The sequence below is a fragment of the Poecile atricapillus genome, chromosome Z (assembly GCF_030490865.1).
Source record: "Poecile atricapillus isolate bPoeAtr1 chromosome Z, bPoeAtr1.hap1, whole genome shotgun sequence".
Lineage (NCBI taxonomy): Eukaryota > Metazoa > Chordata > Aves > Passeriformes > Paridae > Poecile > Poecile atricapillus.
In genome coordinates, this window is record NC_081289.1 from 141540744 (window position 1) to 141554311 (window position 13568).

Below are 13568 nucleotides of genomic sequence, written 5' to 3' on the forward strand. Positions count from 1 at the left end.
ATTTTAATAATAAGAAATATTTTACTGTAGCCACCAACACAAAATTTATGTAGTAGGAAAAAAATATATTACTCCTGGGAGGTTAATGGCAATTTTAACTCATGTGTCTTGTTAGTGACGAATAATTCTCCCCCTTGAACCTCTCCTTTGAAAGTTACCTCTGAAAAGTATAAAAGTAAAGCTATCCCAAAGGATTTATGTGGTTGGAAAAGCAGAAGAAAAAAGAGTGTGAGGGCAGAAAGAACCTGAGCAAGTTACCTCAAAACTTCATGGGGGAAATGTTGATATGTCAAAAAAATATTATTCTGATCTCAGATTTACAGCAAAATAAATGAAAATAAACTAAATATAAATATAGCAGAATGCATGTTATGCTGAGCTTGTTTTGTTCTGAGTTTGACTGTTTTATTCTGTATTTTAAATTCAACGTCTTTTCACACCTTTTATTAATGCTTAGTTACCCTCTGGAGGTTACAAAACAAAACCACACTGCTGTGTATCTGGAAGACAGAGTTGCTACTTTTGTAACGTGGTGGCAGGCTTTCAATTTTTTTTTCTTTGTATCTGATTCAAACAGGAATCTTCTCTCTTCCTTATTTAGGCAGCACACATTAGACTCTTAAGCATCTAGTCTCTGATATAGTTACATGTATCTTTCTATATTTGTCTATGTTGAACATTTAGGAGATAGATTCTGCAAGGTGGTGCTGTTTTCTAGACAACTGTTCAGGTTTGGTGGAAATACAGAGCCTGGTTTTGTTTCTCTTCATGCTTCCAGAGGACATGTGACAATGCTGGCAAATTTCTCCACTCACCTGTGTGCCAGAATAGTAGTGAGCTGTCAAGCTGTGTCTCCTCCAGTGAACTTTCATGTCTTGCCACATCATTTGTCATCTGGGAAAAAGACAAACAATAAAAATAATCTGTTTATTATTTTATTTTTTCCCCTTTCAACTGTCAGACGTTGAATCATTCTTCCACTGTAGTAGCGTTTACAATGCATTAATATGATATATTTTCTCCCTAAAAGTTGAGATGTTTAATATGCCCTCAACTTTTTGTCATTCAGGATGGTGATGAGTCATCTCCAATTTTAACAAGTTCTGAAATTGTTAAGATTCCAGATCCCCAGATGTCTATGGTAAGCATGCTCCATGTAATGCCATCTATATTACAGTTACTGTTGAACTTTTCATAAGTGTAGATGAAAGCTTGCCATCTTAAATATTTTAAAATTCCAGTGGAAAGATATATTTAACCACTTGAGAAATACCAGTGGGTTTGAATTTTATATTTATGCTTTTTTCTATTTCTGCTGCTGCTAGATTAAAATACAAGGATTGATTTAATGCTTGTGTTCACCTCCTTTTTTCCATGCCTAATGTGCTTACTTCTGAGGTGTAAGAAAGTAGAGAAGGGGGATTGTTGGTAAAGGAGGTCAGAGGGTGGGAAGATAAGAAGGAGCTGAAGAAGAGGAATATAGAATTTAGAGACTGGTGCAGTAACTCTTGGTCACTTCCTCTGTTAAAATATTTTCTCCCTACACTCTCTTGTATGTTGTCTTTCATGTAGACAGTGCCTAAATACAGTTCTAGAAAAGATTTCCATTATTGTGGATGCCAATTCAGTGGGACTGGTATTGGCAGCTTTGGGAACCTTAATGTAAGTGGGCTTGTACTGGCAACACTGTTTGAGCACCGTGCAATCTAACACTGCAACAGCAAGTGTGACAATGCTGGAAACTGCCTTGGCTGCTGAAAACTCGTTGGCACTGTGGCTCCTATTGCGGCTCCTACTGTTGCTAACATGGTATTAACAGTGGGACAAGTTTTTGAGATGTTTTTTCTTGTATACAAAGCTTTATGCTGCGAACATCATTCTAAAGAAAATGTTTATGAAATGTCTAGCACGTTTGAGTGCTGTCAATCACGGATGTGTTGACTGAAATGCTTATATTTTGCAGCAATTCACTGAAAGGCAAGGTAGGGTTTGTTAATACTAAGTCATAAAATGAAACAGACCCCCAAAACTCCCAACAACCCTCCACATATTATTAAAGGAGTTTCTTTGTAAAATAAACAAAAAAAAGCCAGAAGATGCTATACTTTCAGATTTGAATTTTCGTTGCCTTCATGCATTTTTCAAGAGACTGGCGAGTCTTCACTGGATGGTTTTGTTTCAATAGTAATTTTCTCTGAAATTTAGTATTTATAAGTACTGACTTACCCTCTGCGTTTAGGAGAACTTAGTAGAAAGCAAGCATCACAAACTTGCTCGAAGTTTAAGAAGTGGACCATCTGATCATGACCTGAAGCCTAACGCAACTACACGAGACCAGCTTAATGTAAGTCAGTCATATGATGGCTAAGTTCAATTTTATTAGGAAGGTTGGTAATAATATATGGTGACAGTTTAAGGAAAATACAGTTAATTTCAATTTATAGAAAATAATGAATGAAATGTGTCAGAGTGCTTAGTTAGAAGGGCCTAACTCAGAAAGGAGCACAAGGTGCTTGTTAATTTATTTTTTTTTAAAACCCTTTAGGGAGGTTAAGAATGTGTATTTTGTGCCTGTCATGAAGGTGTGAATGGTACACTTAAAAACAACCGTCTTTGCCTGCATAATCAATTTGATCAACCATTGATGTTGATCAGCATAACTGAGGAGCATCACTATGATTCCATAGCTTTGTGTTGTTGAAAAGCCTTTTTTTTCCTCTAGCTATTTCTGTGTTGTCATTGTTGTGCTTTCTCACAGTATACTTTATTAACTTGTTGAGTATGCCTGTTCACATTTTTAAACTCACTTTCTGACTGTGTATCAAATAGATCATAGTGAGTTATCCACCAACAAAGCAACTAACGTATGAAGAGCAGGATTTGGTGTGGAAATTCAGATATTACCTTACTCATCAGGAGAAGGTAAGTTGAGTTGTTGAATGGTTTGGGCTGGAAGAGGCCTTTTTCCCTTTACTTTTCCTTTACTTTTAACAGTAAGCTTTTCCAGGTCTGTGCTTATGTATCTATAACCTGAATCTGGTTCTATCTATGTGTGGACATTAATGTTTGAAATAATTTCTTTTGGCTAGCTTTCTGCTGATGAGTTATCTAATCTCCTATGTAGGCCTTGACAAAGTTCTTGAAGTGTGTCAACTGGGATCTACCACAAGAGGCAAAGCAAGCACTGGAGCTTCTGGGCAAATGGAAGCCCATGGATGTGGAAGACTCTCTGGAGCTTCTGTCATCTCACTTCACCAACCCTACAGTGCGGCGCTATGCTGTCGCCAGGCTTCAGCAGGCTGATGATGAGGTATTCACTGGTCTGTGGGTACATGGAAAAGTCAGCTGGTCTCAGAATTTTTAGTCTCATTGAGTCCTTGAAATGTTTGCTAGTTTTTATGACATTTTAGGAATATTGGTAAAGGAAAACAAAAGACAGTTCACTGTGTTGCTATTTATTTTAAGGTTTTTGGCTTAAAATAAACTGCTTAAAATAACTGCTGTCTTGATGTTATTATGTATCACACACTGATAATTGTCTTAGCATGAACAGCCAGTAGTAGCTAATTTTGTTAAACAAGGTAAAACAGCAGTATGCTCGCTTCAAAGACCAGTGATAAATTTTAAGTGTAAACCTGCGGAAGTGCTCTGAACTTTAAATAGTCAATGAAAAGATTTTCATCAGATCCATCTGGTGAATTGAAGCAGTATATCATCGTACTCTCGCTGAAGAAAATGACTTTAAGATTATCAGTGGAAATGAAGTCTTTCTAATTGTATACTGATTAGAATGTGATGAGCTGTGATTATGCATAGAGCCCACTTAATAGAATCTAATACGTTGAATATCAGTGATTTATAAGTTTTATTTTGACAGTTAAAAAAAATGCAACAAACCCAGGTTTGAATGTATTACCATTGAAGTCTTGAATCTTTGGCAGTCAATAGAGTTTAAAATAGTGAGCATAAATATATTTTTTCAAACCTACTTAAATAGCCTAGGTCATTCTGCTTTGACATAAAAATAGGACCTTTTACAAAGGTAACTTAACAGAAAAAGCTGAATGGTAAAGGCAAAAATTTGATTTTAAACAGCAAGTGGCTAAAATTCTGTTCTTCAATCTAAAACAGATTAGATATGTGTTTTTACTCTTAGACCCCCAACTACACAAAAGATTAAAAAAAAAAAAGATTAAAAAAAAGATTAAAAAAAAATGGAGAAGAGAATCTCCATTCTTGATACTGTAGTCCAGATTTTATGCTTGAATTTTCAATTTTCTTCTTGTGAGGCACAAATTGAAAGCTTTTCCATTCTGTGGATGCTGGAAGTAATAAAGGCAGATTCGCTAAAAAGAATTTTAAAACAGTCATTGCACTTGAATATTCACTAAACTAGCATTTACTGTCTTTGAGTAACAAAGAATAGTGGAATGATAATTCAGTATCTTTTGGGAGTCAAACTGCATCCAACACCAGTGTTACTATAGTATATTTCTTGTTTAGGGAGACCTCAGTTTCTGTGTTGTTAGAGTACAACTAACACTAATCATTAAATCCTATCATTAATTAATAAATTCTGACTAAGTTTATGTGTAAATTAGAATTTTTTAAACAGAAGGAGTTATAGTTTTCTTTGACTGACACCCTTATTTCACTTGGATTTTTTTCCTCCATAAGGATTTGCTGATGTACCTGCTACAGTTAGTCCAAGCACTGAAATATGAAAACTTTGATGACATAAAGAATGGCCTGGAGCCTAGCAAGAGGGACAGTCAAGGTTCCATGTCAGAAACGATGACAACATCTGGTTCTAACGCTCCAGAAATAGACAGGTAAGAAGCTTAGACTTCGAGCAGAAAGGCAGAAACGTGTAAAATTCTAAGTCATCAAATTGTTTCTTCTTTTTAGGGAAGCATTACATATTCAACATGCTGTTTTATAATCTGAACTTTAAAAAAAAATCCAAGAAAAAAAGCAAACCCAACAAATCCTGAGCATTCATGAAATGTGTTTCCTGATTGCATATAGATTACAGAGCAAACAACGTTAAAGTTGTGGCCTTTGATCTTACTACACAAAAGAAATAAAACTTCTGTAGAGCAGGAAAAACACTGCCATTGCTTCCTTCTGTATTAGCAGAAGTTGTCTTTGATGAAGTTATATGAGGTTCCATTCCCATTTCATCAGAGTGTGGATCTAAAAGTCCGATAAATTTGAAGTGGAAAGAGATTTCATTCTACTTCTGCAAAAGAAGTATAGGGGAAGACTTGTGGAAGCATACCTTGTATACTGTCAGAAATCTAAAGGAAAGACTGAGGTAGCTAATAAAGTATTAAGCAAAGTGTGAATGAACTTGGTAACCAAAATCCTCTGTGAATATTTTTTACAGATTTTCAGTATTTTAAGTCTTAAGCTTCAAATGACTTGTAACACAAGGGTGTATTTTTTGTGTTGCAGTTCTACAGCTTTTCATTATCTTTCTGCAAAGCTGTAAAAAGTGGGTGTGGTGGGAAGGGTGGTGTATTTTGAGGCTGTAATACTTAGTTGTTAGGAGAGCTGTTTAACAACTTCCTTTCAGGTAAATTTACCATCTGAAAACTTTGCATTGCAAATAAGCATTTGTCTACTCTGTTATATGTAGTTGCATTCGAAAGACTAGTGCTTGCAGGTGTTGTGTATTAGCAGTTCATCTTAGAACATTTGAGAAAGCTCCTGAAAATGCAGATTTGTTGAATTCCTGTCTATGTCTGCTTATTTTATATGGAAGATGTAATAAAACGCGAAGTTTGTTTGAGTGAATGTCCTTCACAGACATAAACTGTGTAGCTTTCTAGGCACAGATTTTTGCTGTTTTCAGGAACTGCAGCTGTCAAAGTTGCTGTTTCATGCAGTTTGTTCTGAAACTGAGTCGGGATGCTACCTTCAAAGATACTTCTCTTCCAGTTTTCTGAATTTATTATGCTGTGGAAGTGAAATTCATTGTGATTTTCATGCATGCTCCCTAGCCTCTAAGCAAGAACTTTGAATCATGCCAATTATGTGCTTTCCTTTGTGTAGTTCCCAGATTATGAGTCCTATTCCACCTGTTTCCTCTCCACCTCTTACTTCTAAGACAAAAGAGCTTGCAGAAAATGAAAACCTTGATGTAAGTCACGATTTACTTTGTATTTATTCTACTTTTCTAGTGACCTAGTACTGTTTCATGCTTTTGTTCCTTTGGGTGTATCTTAGTGAATATTAAAAGTGCCCAAAGAATATGGATTTAAAGTAAATGCTAAGAAAATAGCAATAGCTTAACTGAATTTTTTTTACAGATCATCTATTTATGTACATGAGAACACTATCCAAAATTGGGGGACTGGAAATGGAATTCTTCATGAAATTAAAGTACTCTACTGTAAAGGAGAAAAATATTATGAAATAGCAAAGGCTATCACATACTGATTAGACACTGACAACTGCATGTGTTCGAGATGTTCTAAAACAGTCTTTTAATAGAAAATAGTTACCCAAATATTTCAGTCTCTGCAATCTGTTCTTTCTGTAGCCGTATTCTTCGGCATGACATCTTTTTTGAACCTAAGTGAGACACTGTGTTGATTTACTTCTGCCAAGGACTATATTCAGTTTATGCCAGAAGTAGACGAGTAATAGGAATGGGACTGGAGGAAGGGAATGATAGAAGGTAATTGAAGGAATCTGATTTTAATCTGGTATGCGGATTAATTGGTCTTTGAAGTAAAGATCCATTCCCTGTTGCAAATTGTCCTATTTGAGTCTTAATACTGCATAGAAAATAAGCCTCAAATTGAGCATATCCATAAAGATACACAGATTTCTTGCTACTTGGACTATTAAACCTGAAAGAAGCAGCTAAATGCTGTGTATCCTATACAGATTTATTTTCTTGAAATGTAGAACCATCTTCAAGATTGTTAGATACTCTGGTTACAAAACAGAGTGGGAAATCTCTTTGGGGGTCGAATGTTACAGCATTTGCAGCAAGATGTAATTGCATAGGAGGAAAGAGTAGCATATTAGAAATTACATTAATGGTTTCTTTTTGGAGAACATCCTGTGCTTTTTGTATGTTGGTAAATATATTTCTGGACTAGTAGTGTCCACTTTTAGTGGTGTTGCTGGATTTAAAGGAATATTTAAATTAATGAGATTTAAATATTAGGTTGGATTTGATTCAGATTTTAGAAGGGAATATATCTCTCAAAACTCTTTCATTTATTGGTGTTTTTCCTTAACTTTGTCTGTCTCTCCGATGCTTAGATTTCTTTATAACCTAATTTTTTTTTACTCTTCTTAAATACCTTCCAGCAAGATCTTTGCACTTTCTTGATATCACGGGCATGCAAAAATTCCACGTTGGCGAACTACTTGTACTGGTATGTTAGAAACTGTTTATTTATCCTGCATCAACATGTATTTGAAACCAAAGCTATAATGCCCAGAAGGAAACTCATCAAAAGATGACCTGTCTTGAGAGCTTCAGAATCTCAATTTTTCTCAGGGTAAAGTAGTAGATTTAAAACAATATGCATTTGAACATAGCAATTTATGAATGGAGGCTTATAAAATGCAGAAATATATTTTACTGTTAGACAAAAGAAGTTGATGCCTAGGACATTAGGTACAATGTCACAGAAAGCAGCCTAACTATGTTAAAAGTTGTCATTCAAGTTATTTATGGTGTTGAGGAGGAGATTAAGTTCACCTTTGCTCTGCTTTGCTGTCTGTGTGGTTGTATTTTTTGTGCTTACAATGTTTGGCAGTGTTGTCTGGAATATTGAAGTTATACACTTAAATATTAATCAAAGGTGTATGTTACAAAGATTCATAAAGCATTATTTTTTTTGTTGTAACCTAATTTTAGCTTTATTCCATTTATAGTTAGGAGCACAAACAAAATGTCATTGCAGATATGCGCATTCTTAAGGGAGAGCTTTAGTTGTAAATATTAGTTCATCTATACTGTGGAGAGGTGGGATTGCTTAGCTTAGGATCTTGCCTCAGCTCAGTGGTTTAAGAGTAAATTTACATGTCTAAAGGAGTTATCTGCAAGTCTTCTGGACAAGCATTTGCAGGCAAGAATTTTCTCATTTGAAGCAAGCTGAGATGCATAAATCTGTACTGTGTGAAAGTGTTTCTGTGTGTATTAGTGTACACACATCTGCATATGCACAGCACACAGCTATTTACTTTGTAGACATGCATGTAAAAAAAAGCAAGACCTTAGGTGCCTTTTACATGGCTAAACCTAAGTCATGTGATTCTCATTTGTAACCTTTGTAGCTGCATCAAATAACTAAAAATACTAACACATATGACAATATAGTGTGCTAAGGGCATTCATTACAGATAAGTTGTGAATTGGGAACTAAGTATGTTATGTGTTGTAAACTTAGTGAACTTTTTTTTATAAAATTCTTACAAGAAACCTATAAACTATGCTGAGGGATTCTATTTATAAGTTTAATTTTGTGATTATTTTTAGTAGGTTGAATTTTAAGATACTTAACTGAATGACTTATATACATTTGCAGGCAGTAGATACTTCTATTGCAGTGGCCAAAGTTAATGTTCAGCTTCATTAAAAATTGCTATTAAATATAAATTATTAAAATAATTGCAGACTGAATTGGTGTGAGTAGAAACCAAGTGTTTGACCTAATCAAATATTCTTCATTAAGATAAGTGTTGATAGTTTAGCTTATTTCTATCAGGTTGATAGAAACTGTTCTCTTACATTTCAGCAACATCTCAGACACTCCATCTACAGAAAGTTCAAACATCCATTACTCTGTGAAGTTTTTGACTTACAACTTAAAAAAAAAATAAATTCAACAAAACAAATAAGAAAAGTCCACCAAGCCAAAAACCTAGTCAATTTATTCTTTGTTTTCTTTCCAGACATCTTAATTTCTCAATGACAAAATACAAATGTTGCAGCCACTGTTCGAGCTGACGTAGCCATAAATCCTCATGGCTCCTGATCAATTGTATGTTTCAGCTATCCAGACACAGCATGCAGCTAAAATAATCAATGGAAAAAGTACAATAACCCTCGAAAATGAAACCTTCTGCTCAGTCACTTGTCATTGTAAAGCTATCCTGTCCTTTAACAGTGGCCTCAGAAGTCAGTGCTTTTTCTGTCTCCTCTTGGGACATATGAGACACCTACCCAAGTATGAAGCATTACTCTTAGTCTTTGTTTCAAGATAGCTTTGAGAAACTGTCCAGGGCTTTTTAGAAAATGAAGATGAAAATGGCAAGTTTCAATTCATTACTTCCCCTTTTCCAAGTTTAGGTGCGCAGCCTTTGGACTTAGTTTTATACAGATATTTGTGAAAGAAAAGTATAACGCTGCATTAGCAAGGCATTAGAAGGAATCTTTATAGATTATAGATTAGTTATAGATTATATATATTATATATTAGATTATAGTTATAAATTTCATTGGGGTTGTACACATGGAATAAGTTACATATGCCTTATTCTAGTGGGTGTATATATTGTGCATTTATAAATAAGACTGCTCAAATCTGATCAGCTGCAAATGACAGACCCCTAGTCTTGGCTCACAATTATTCCGTCACAAAGAGATTTTGCACAAGTACATAAGGAAGGTGTCATTCTTGCTAACAGTGTAATGTCCAAGAGAATGTCTTGAATTAGTCATTTTTGAATCCAAATTCAATGTTTGAAAATTTACTGAGATGCTAATTTCTTCCCTTTTTTAATAGTGTTTATTATATGTTTTTACTTTCTATGTTTATTGCATGTTTTTGCTGCGTAGTACTAAGAGATAAATTGACCAACAGAAAGAAGATATACACAGCTTTCAATAAATAGCTACTTTTTGCTTGTTAGTGCTGCAAGTAGAAATTTAGACAAAAGCATTCCAAGTGAATTCTTAACATCAAAATAAATTTTCAGTGTAGGTGTTCCAGATTGCACTATTAAGTTTTGTATCTGATTCATGATTTTAGAAATGGAAACTCTGGCATGTAGGCTCTGCAGAGCTGCTTTAGGACCAATACCTTTCCTTCCATCATTTCTAATGATGAAACAGGGAGCAGGTAGGGTGGTATTCTCCTTGTTTTGTAAGTGCTCTTGAATAGCAGGTTTGCAGCCACTAAATTATGTAGCAGATAGTGTCACAGTGGAAAACATGCTTGTTTGTACTTCATGGCCAGAATGTTCATATGATCTGAACTTCAGGTGTGTCCTCTTTGAGTGATGACATTTCACCATAGGTCAAAAACCACAGAACTTTGACAGACTCTCCTGATCCAAATGGATTTGGGGACTACGCAATTTTAAGAGTTCAGCTGTTGGTTGAGCTAAAATTCTCAAAGATCATCTTTGTTTTTAGTTCCAGGTCTGTAATACAGGGCTACTGTGTTTCACTCAAATCATGTAGCTCCAAGAGTATGGTATAACTTGGGTTGTTTTTATGCTGCAGGTATGTAATAGTGGAGTGTGAAGACCAGGATACTCAGCAGAGAGACCCAAAGACTCATGAAATGTACTTAAATGTGATGAGAAGATTCAGTCAGGCTTTGCTGAAGGTAATGCCTCTGTGTAAGAAAGTCCGTAATGGTTTGGGGTTGTCCTTCCTTAAACAGGCGCGGGTGTCTAAGAAAATGAGGTGGGTTTTTCTTTGTATGTATGTCACATGCACTGAAGTTTTATGAAAGCTCTTCTGCTTGAATTTTGAATTTGTAGTAAGCTGAAGAAACTGCCAAAAAGGAAAAGAACAAATATTGAAAACTCCTTTTTCTCTTTTGTTCCTTGTTCCTGTTAATAACATACTGGTTCTAAAATACTCTGCCTTACACTGGATCAAAAACCTTCTAAAAGCCTTGTGTAATCAATGTGGTTTATTTACTATTTGTTTGTTGTAAACTCTTGTCCTTGAAGTGTGAGTGGAGAGACAGAGCTTGAACTCAGAAACAGCACTTGCTGTTCTGTTTGTCGGCAGCAGAGGGTGCTGGAGCAGCGGGGAAAAAAACCTAAAACAGCCGAAAAAACTTCTGTGAATTGGAAGTTTTACTGTATAGCAGATATGCAGTCTTTCCGGATTTTCATGTATCTCACACTTAATATTATTTCAAATTTTATGGGGAGGTTACTTGAATCTGACTTCTTGTGCTTCCTAAGAATATTTCGCAGATACCTTACTTACTTCCTTTGGCTGTTTGAATTGGTTTGTCATGCATGACTGATCACCACTGAAATTGTTGAAGCAAATTGAAGTGCACTGTTAGGTCAGATAATTGATTGCCAGCTACGGTGACCGTGATTGTGTTTTACAGAAAATACCTTTGGAATTGACGGGAAATTGATCATTATTCACTTAACCTCTTAAAAGCCCAGAGGTCTAAGAACAAAGGAATGATTTCTAGATAAAATAATTACAGAACGAGAAATTAATTCTGTTTCTTTTCATTCTCTTAGGGTGATAAGTCTGTCAGAGTTATGCGCTCGCTTTTGGCAGCCCAGCAGACATTTGTAGATCGGTTGGTTCATGTAATGAAGGCAGTGCAGCGTGAAAGTGGGAATCGTAAGAAAAAGGTAACTAAAGGATTAGAAAGCCTGTCTGTGGCTTAAATTTGACAATGGGTAGGAATGTTAGCCTTTCACTAAAGTTCCTTAGCACTGAGATTTGTAACAGATGCCCATACTTCTGTGATAATTTTGGTTAACTGTGTATAAACTTTGGAGAGGTTTTGGTACTTCAGGGTTCCAAAGTGTATTTAAAGTTTGTAGCTAGAAAACAGAAGAGGCCCTTGCAAACACTTGTGGGGTGTTTTGGTGATAGAAAGATCTGAGAATAATTATATAGTTGATGATATAACTGAACATGTTGTGGGGGACATGAGAGTATCATGTTATTGTCATGTGAGTGACATGCCAGGATAGATAGTGAAAATCAGTTAGCAGCAAGGTTTCATATGTTCCAAGAGCAACAAAATGTTCCTCTGTAAGGTATGTGTTTATCAGAACTCTGCTTTCTGTTGGTTCCTGAGGAAAAGGTTTTAAGAAGCTTTGTTCTTAGCTAAATGTTTTAAGTGCACCTCACAGGCAAGTATGGGAAGGAAAGTGGAAATGGCAGAGGGATTTCTGTTTGTGTATAACCTTTTCCTTTGACACAGATCAGTACTTTTAAACATAGGTTTTTCAGTGTTGATAGTTTCTTTATAAAAATGTTTTTTAAGCATATATGTATAGGGTATATTTATGCAGAAAAATAAAACACTTACTGAAAAAAAAGTGAGGCAACTTCTTATATCAGTAACAAAGGCTAAAAGAAGAGGAGAATTTTTCAATTTGTAAGATTCTATTTCCTGATTGTGCATTGGTAGTGTTCAGTTGTATATTTTAGAAAATTTCTGTAAAACTATGAAACACATGGCTTTTACTTTTAGATTGCAATCTAGGTAGCAGCAATTAACCACTAGAACTATTCCTAACAGTTGTGGGCCTCCTTGGTGTCTGTTTGTGTCTGTTATATTCAGCAGGGGAAAAGGCTAAAGACATTAATGTATATGACCTCAGTATGCAGGGCACCAAGTGTAAAGAACTCAAAAATTGGTGAGTTTTGTGTTTCTGATAACAACAGATGTAGGAATGTCGAGGAAGCCTGGAAATCAGATCAGTGCAAGCTGTTGGCCACTTGGTTTCTTGGTGGTAGGGAATTCCTTAGTGGAATTGAGGGATATAAAGTTTCTGAGTTGGATTTGAATCAATTTCTGAAACTTAACTAACATTTAATTTTGGTATGGAAAACAAATCATCCTGTGCTTTGTGCAGGCAATTTAGAAATTTGGTTTTTTTAGACTGTTATATCTGGCACTTAGACAATTGCTTGACTACACTAACACTAGATGGAATATCTCCTTTGTTATTCATATTACTGCAAATAGAGTTTTTATTTTCCTGGATTATATGAATGAAACCTTGATTCTTTGTATGGATAAAGAATTTAATAAATTGAATATTTGTTAGTAATACATGCTTTGTTTATGGGTTTCTTGTATACTAGTATGTGTTTTATGTTTCATGGAGTTTTTCTTACACAAATTTTCATTCTTTTAGAATGAGAGGCTTCAGGCATTGTTAGCTGATAATGAAAAGATGAATTTAGCAGATATGGAACTTATTCCACTTCCTCTGGAACCTCAGGTGAAAATTAAAGGAATAATCCCTGAAAAAGCCACACTCTTCAAGGTAAATGAGAGCTTCTGAATAGCTGAAATACAAATAAATCTTTTGAGTCCTAAGCTTAGAAACATCAGTTGAAAGATTTAAGGGGACAGACACAGTCAAGGGAAAATGCAACTGCAGCATGGTCTTAAAGTGGTTAAACAGCTCCTTACTTTCTTTTGGTTTTAAATTTAAGTTTTTAAACTTTAAAGCAGCTTTTTTAAGAGTGATGCAGATTATGAAGTTCAGAATTTCCTAGAATTTTGTTCCTGTGTTCAACAGGAGTACCACTTTAAGATCAAAGTCATGCAAATGAAGGATGGTGTGCTGTGTCTCATTTAGATCTG

At 35.2% G+C, this 13568-nt stretch overlaps 1 protein-coding gene across 2 annotated transcripts in view; it reads left to right on the forward strand.

Annotated features, from left to right (window-relative positions):
- Nucleotides 1-13568, forward strand: part of PIK3C3 (phosphatidylinositol 3-kinase catalytic subunit type 3) — a 68135-nt gene that overhangs the window by 16217 nt on the left and 38350 nt on the right. The window contains exons 7-17 of one of the 2 annotated variants that reach the window (XM_058826032.1): nt 1070-1141; nt 1573-1662; nt 2240-2344; nt 2830-2922; nt 3125-3310; nt 4678-4832; nt 6058-6145; nt 7330-7397; nt 10478-10583; nt 11473-11589; nt 13114-13245. In XM_058826032.1, coding sequence (XP_058682015.1) covers nt 1070-1141; nt 1573-1662; nt 2240-2344; nt 2830-2922; nt 3125-3310; nt 4678-4832; nt 6058-6145; nt 7330-7397; nt 10478-10583; nt 11473-11589; nt 13114-13245 — 1212 coding nt within the window. The remainder of the gene's footprint in view (nt 1-1069; nt 1142-1572; nt 1663-2239; nt 2345-2829; nt 2923-3124; nt 3311-4677; nt 4833-6057; nt 6146-7329; nt 7398-10477; nt 10584-11472; nt 11590-13113; nt 13246-13568) is intronic. The other variant, XM_058826034.1, reaches the window with a different exon arrangement.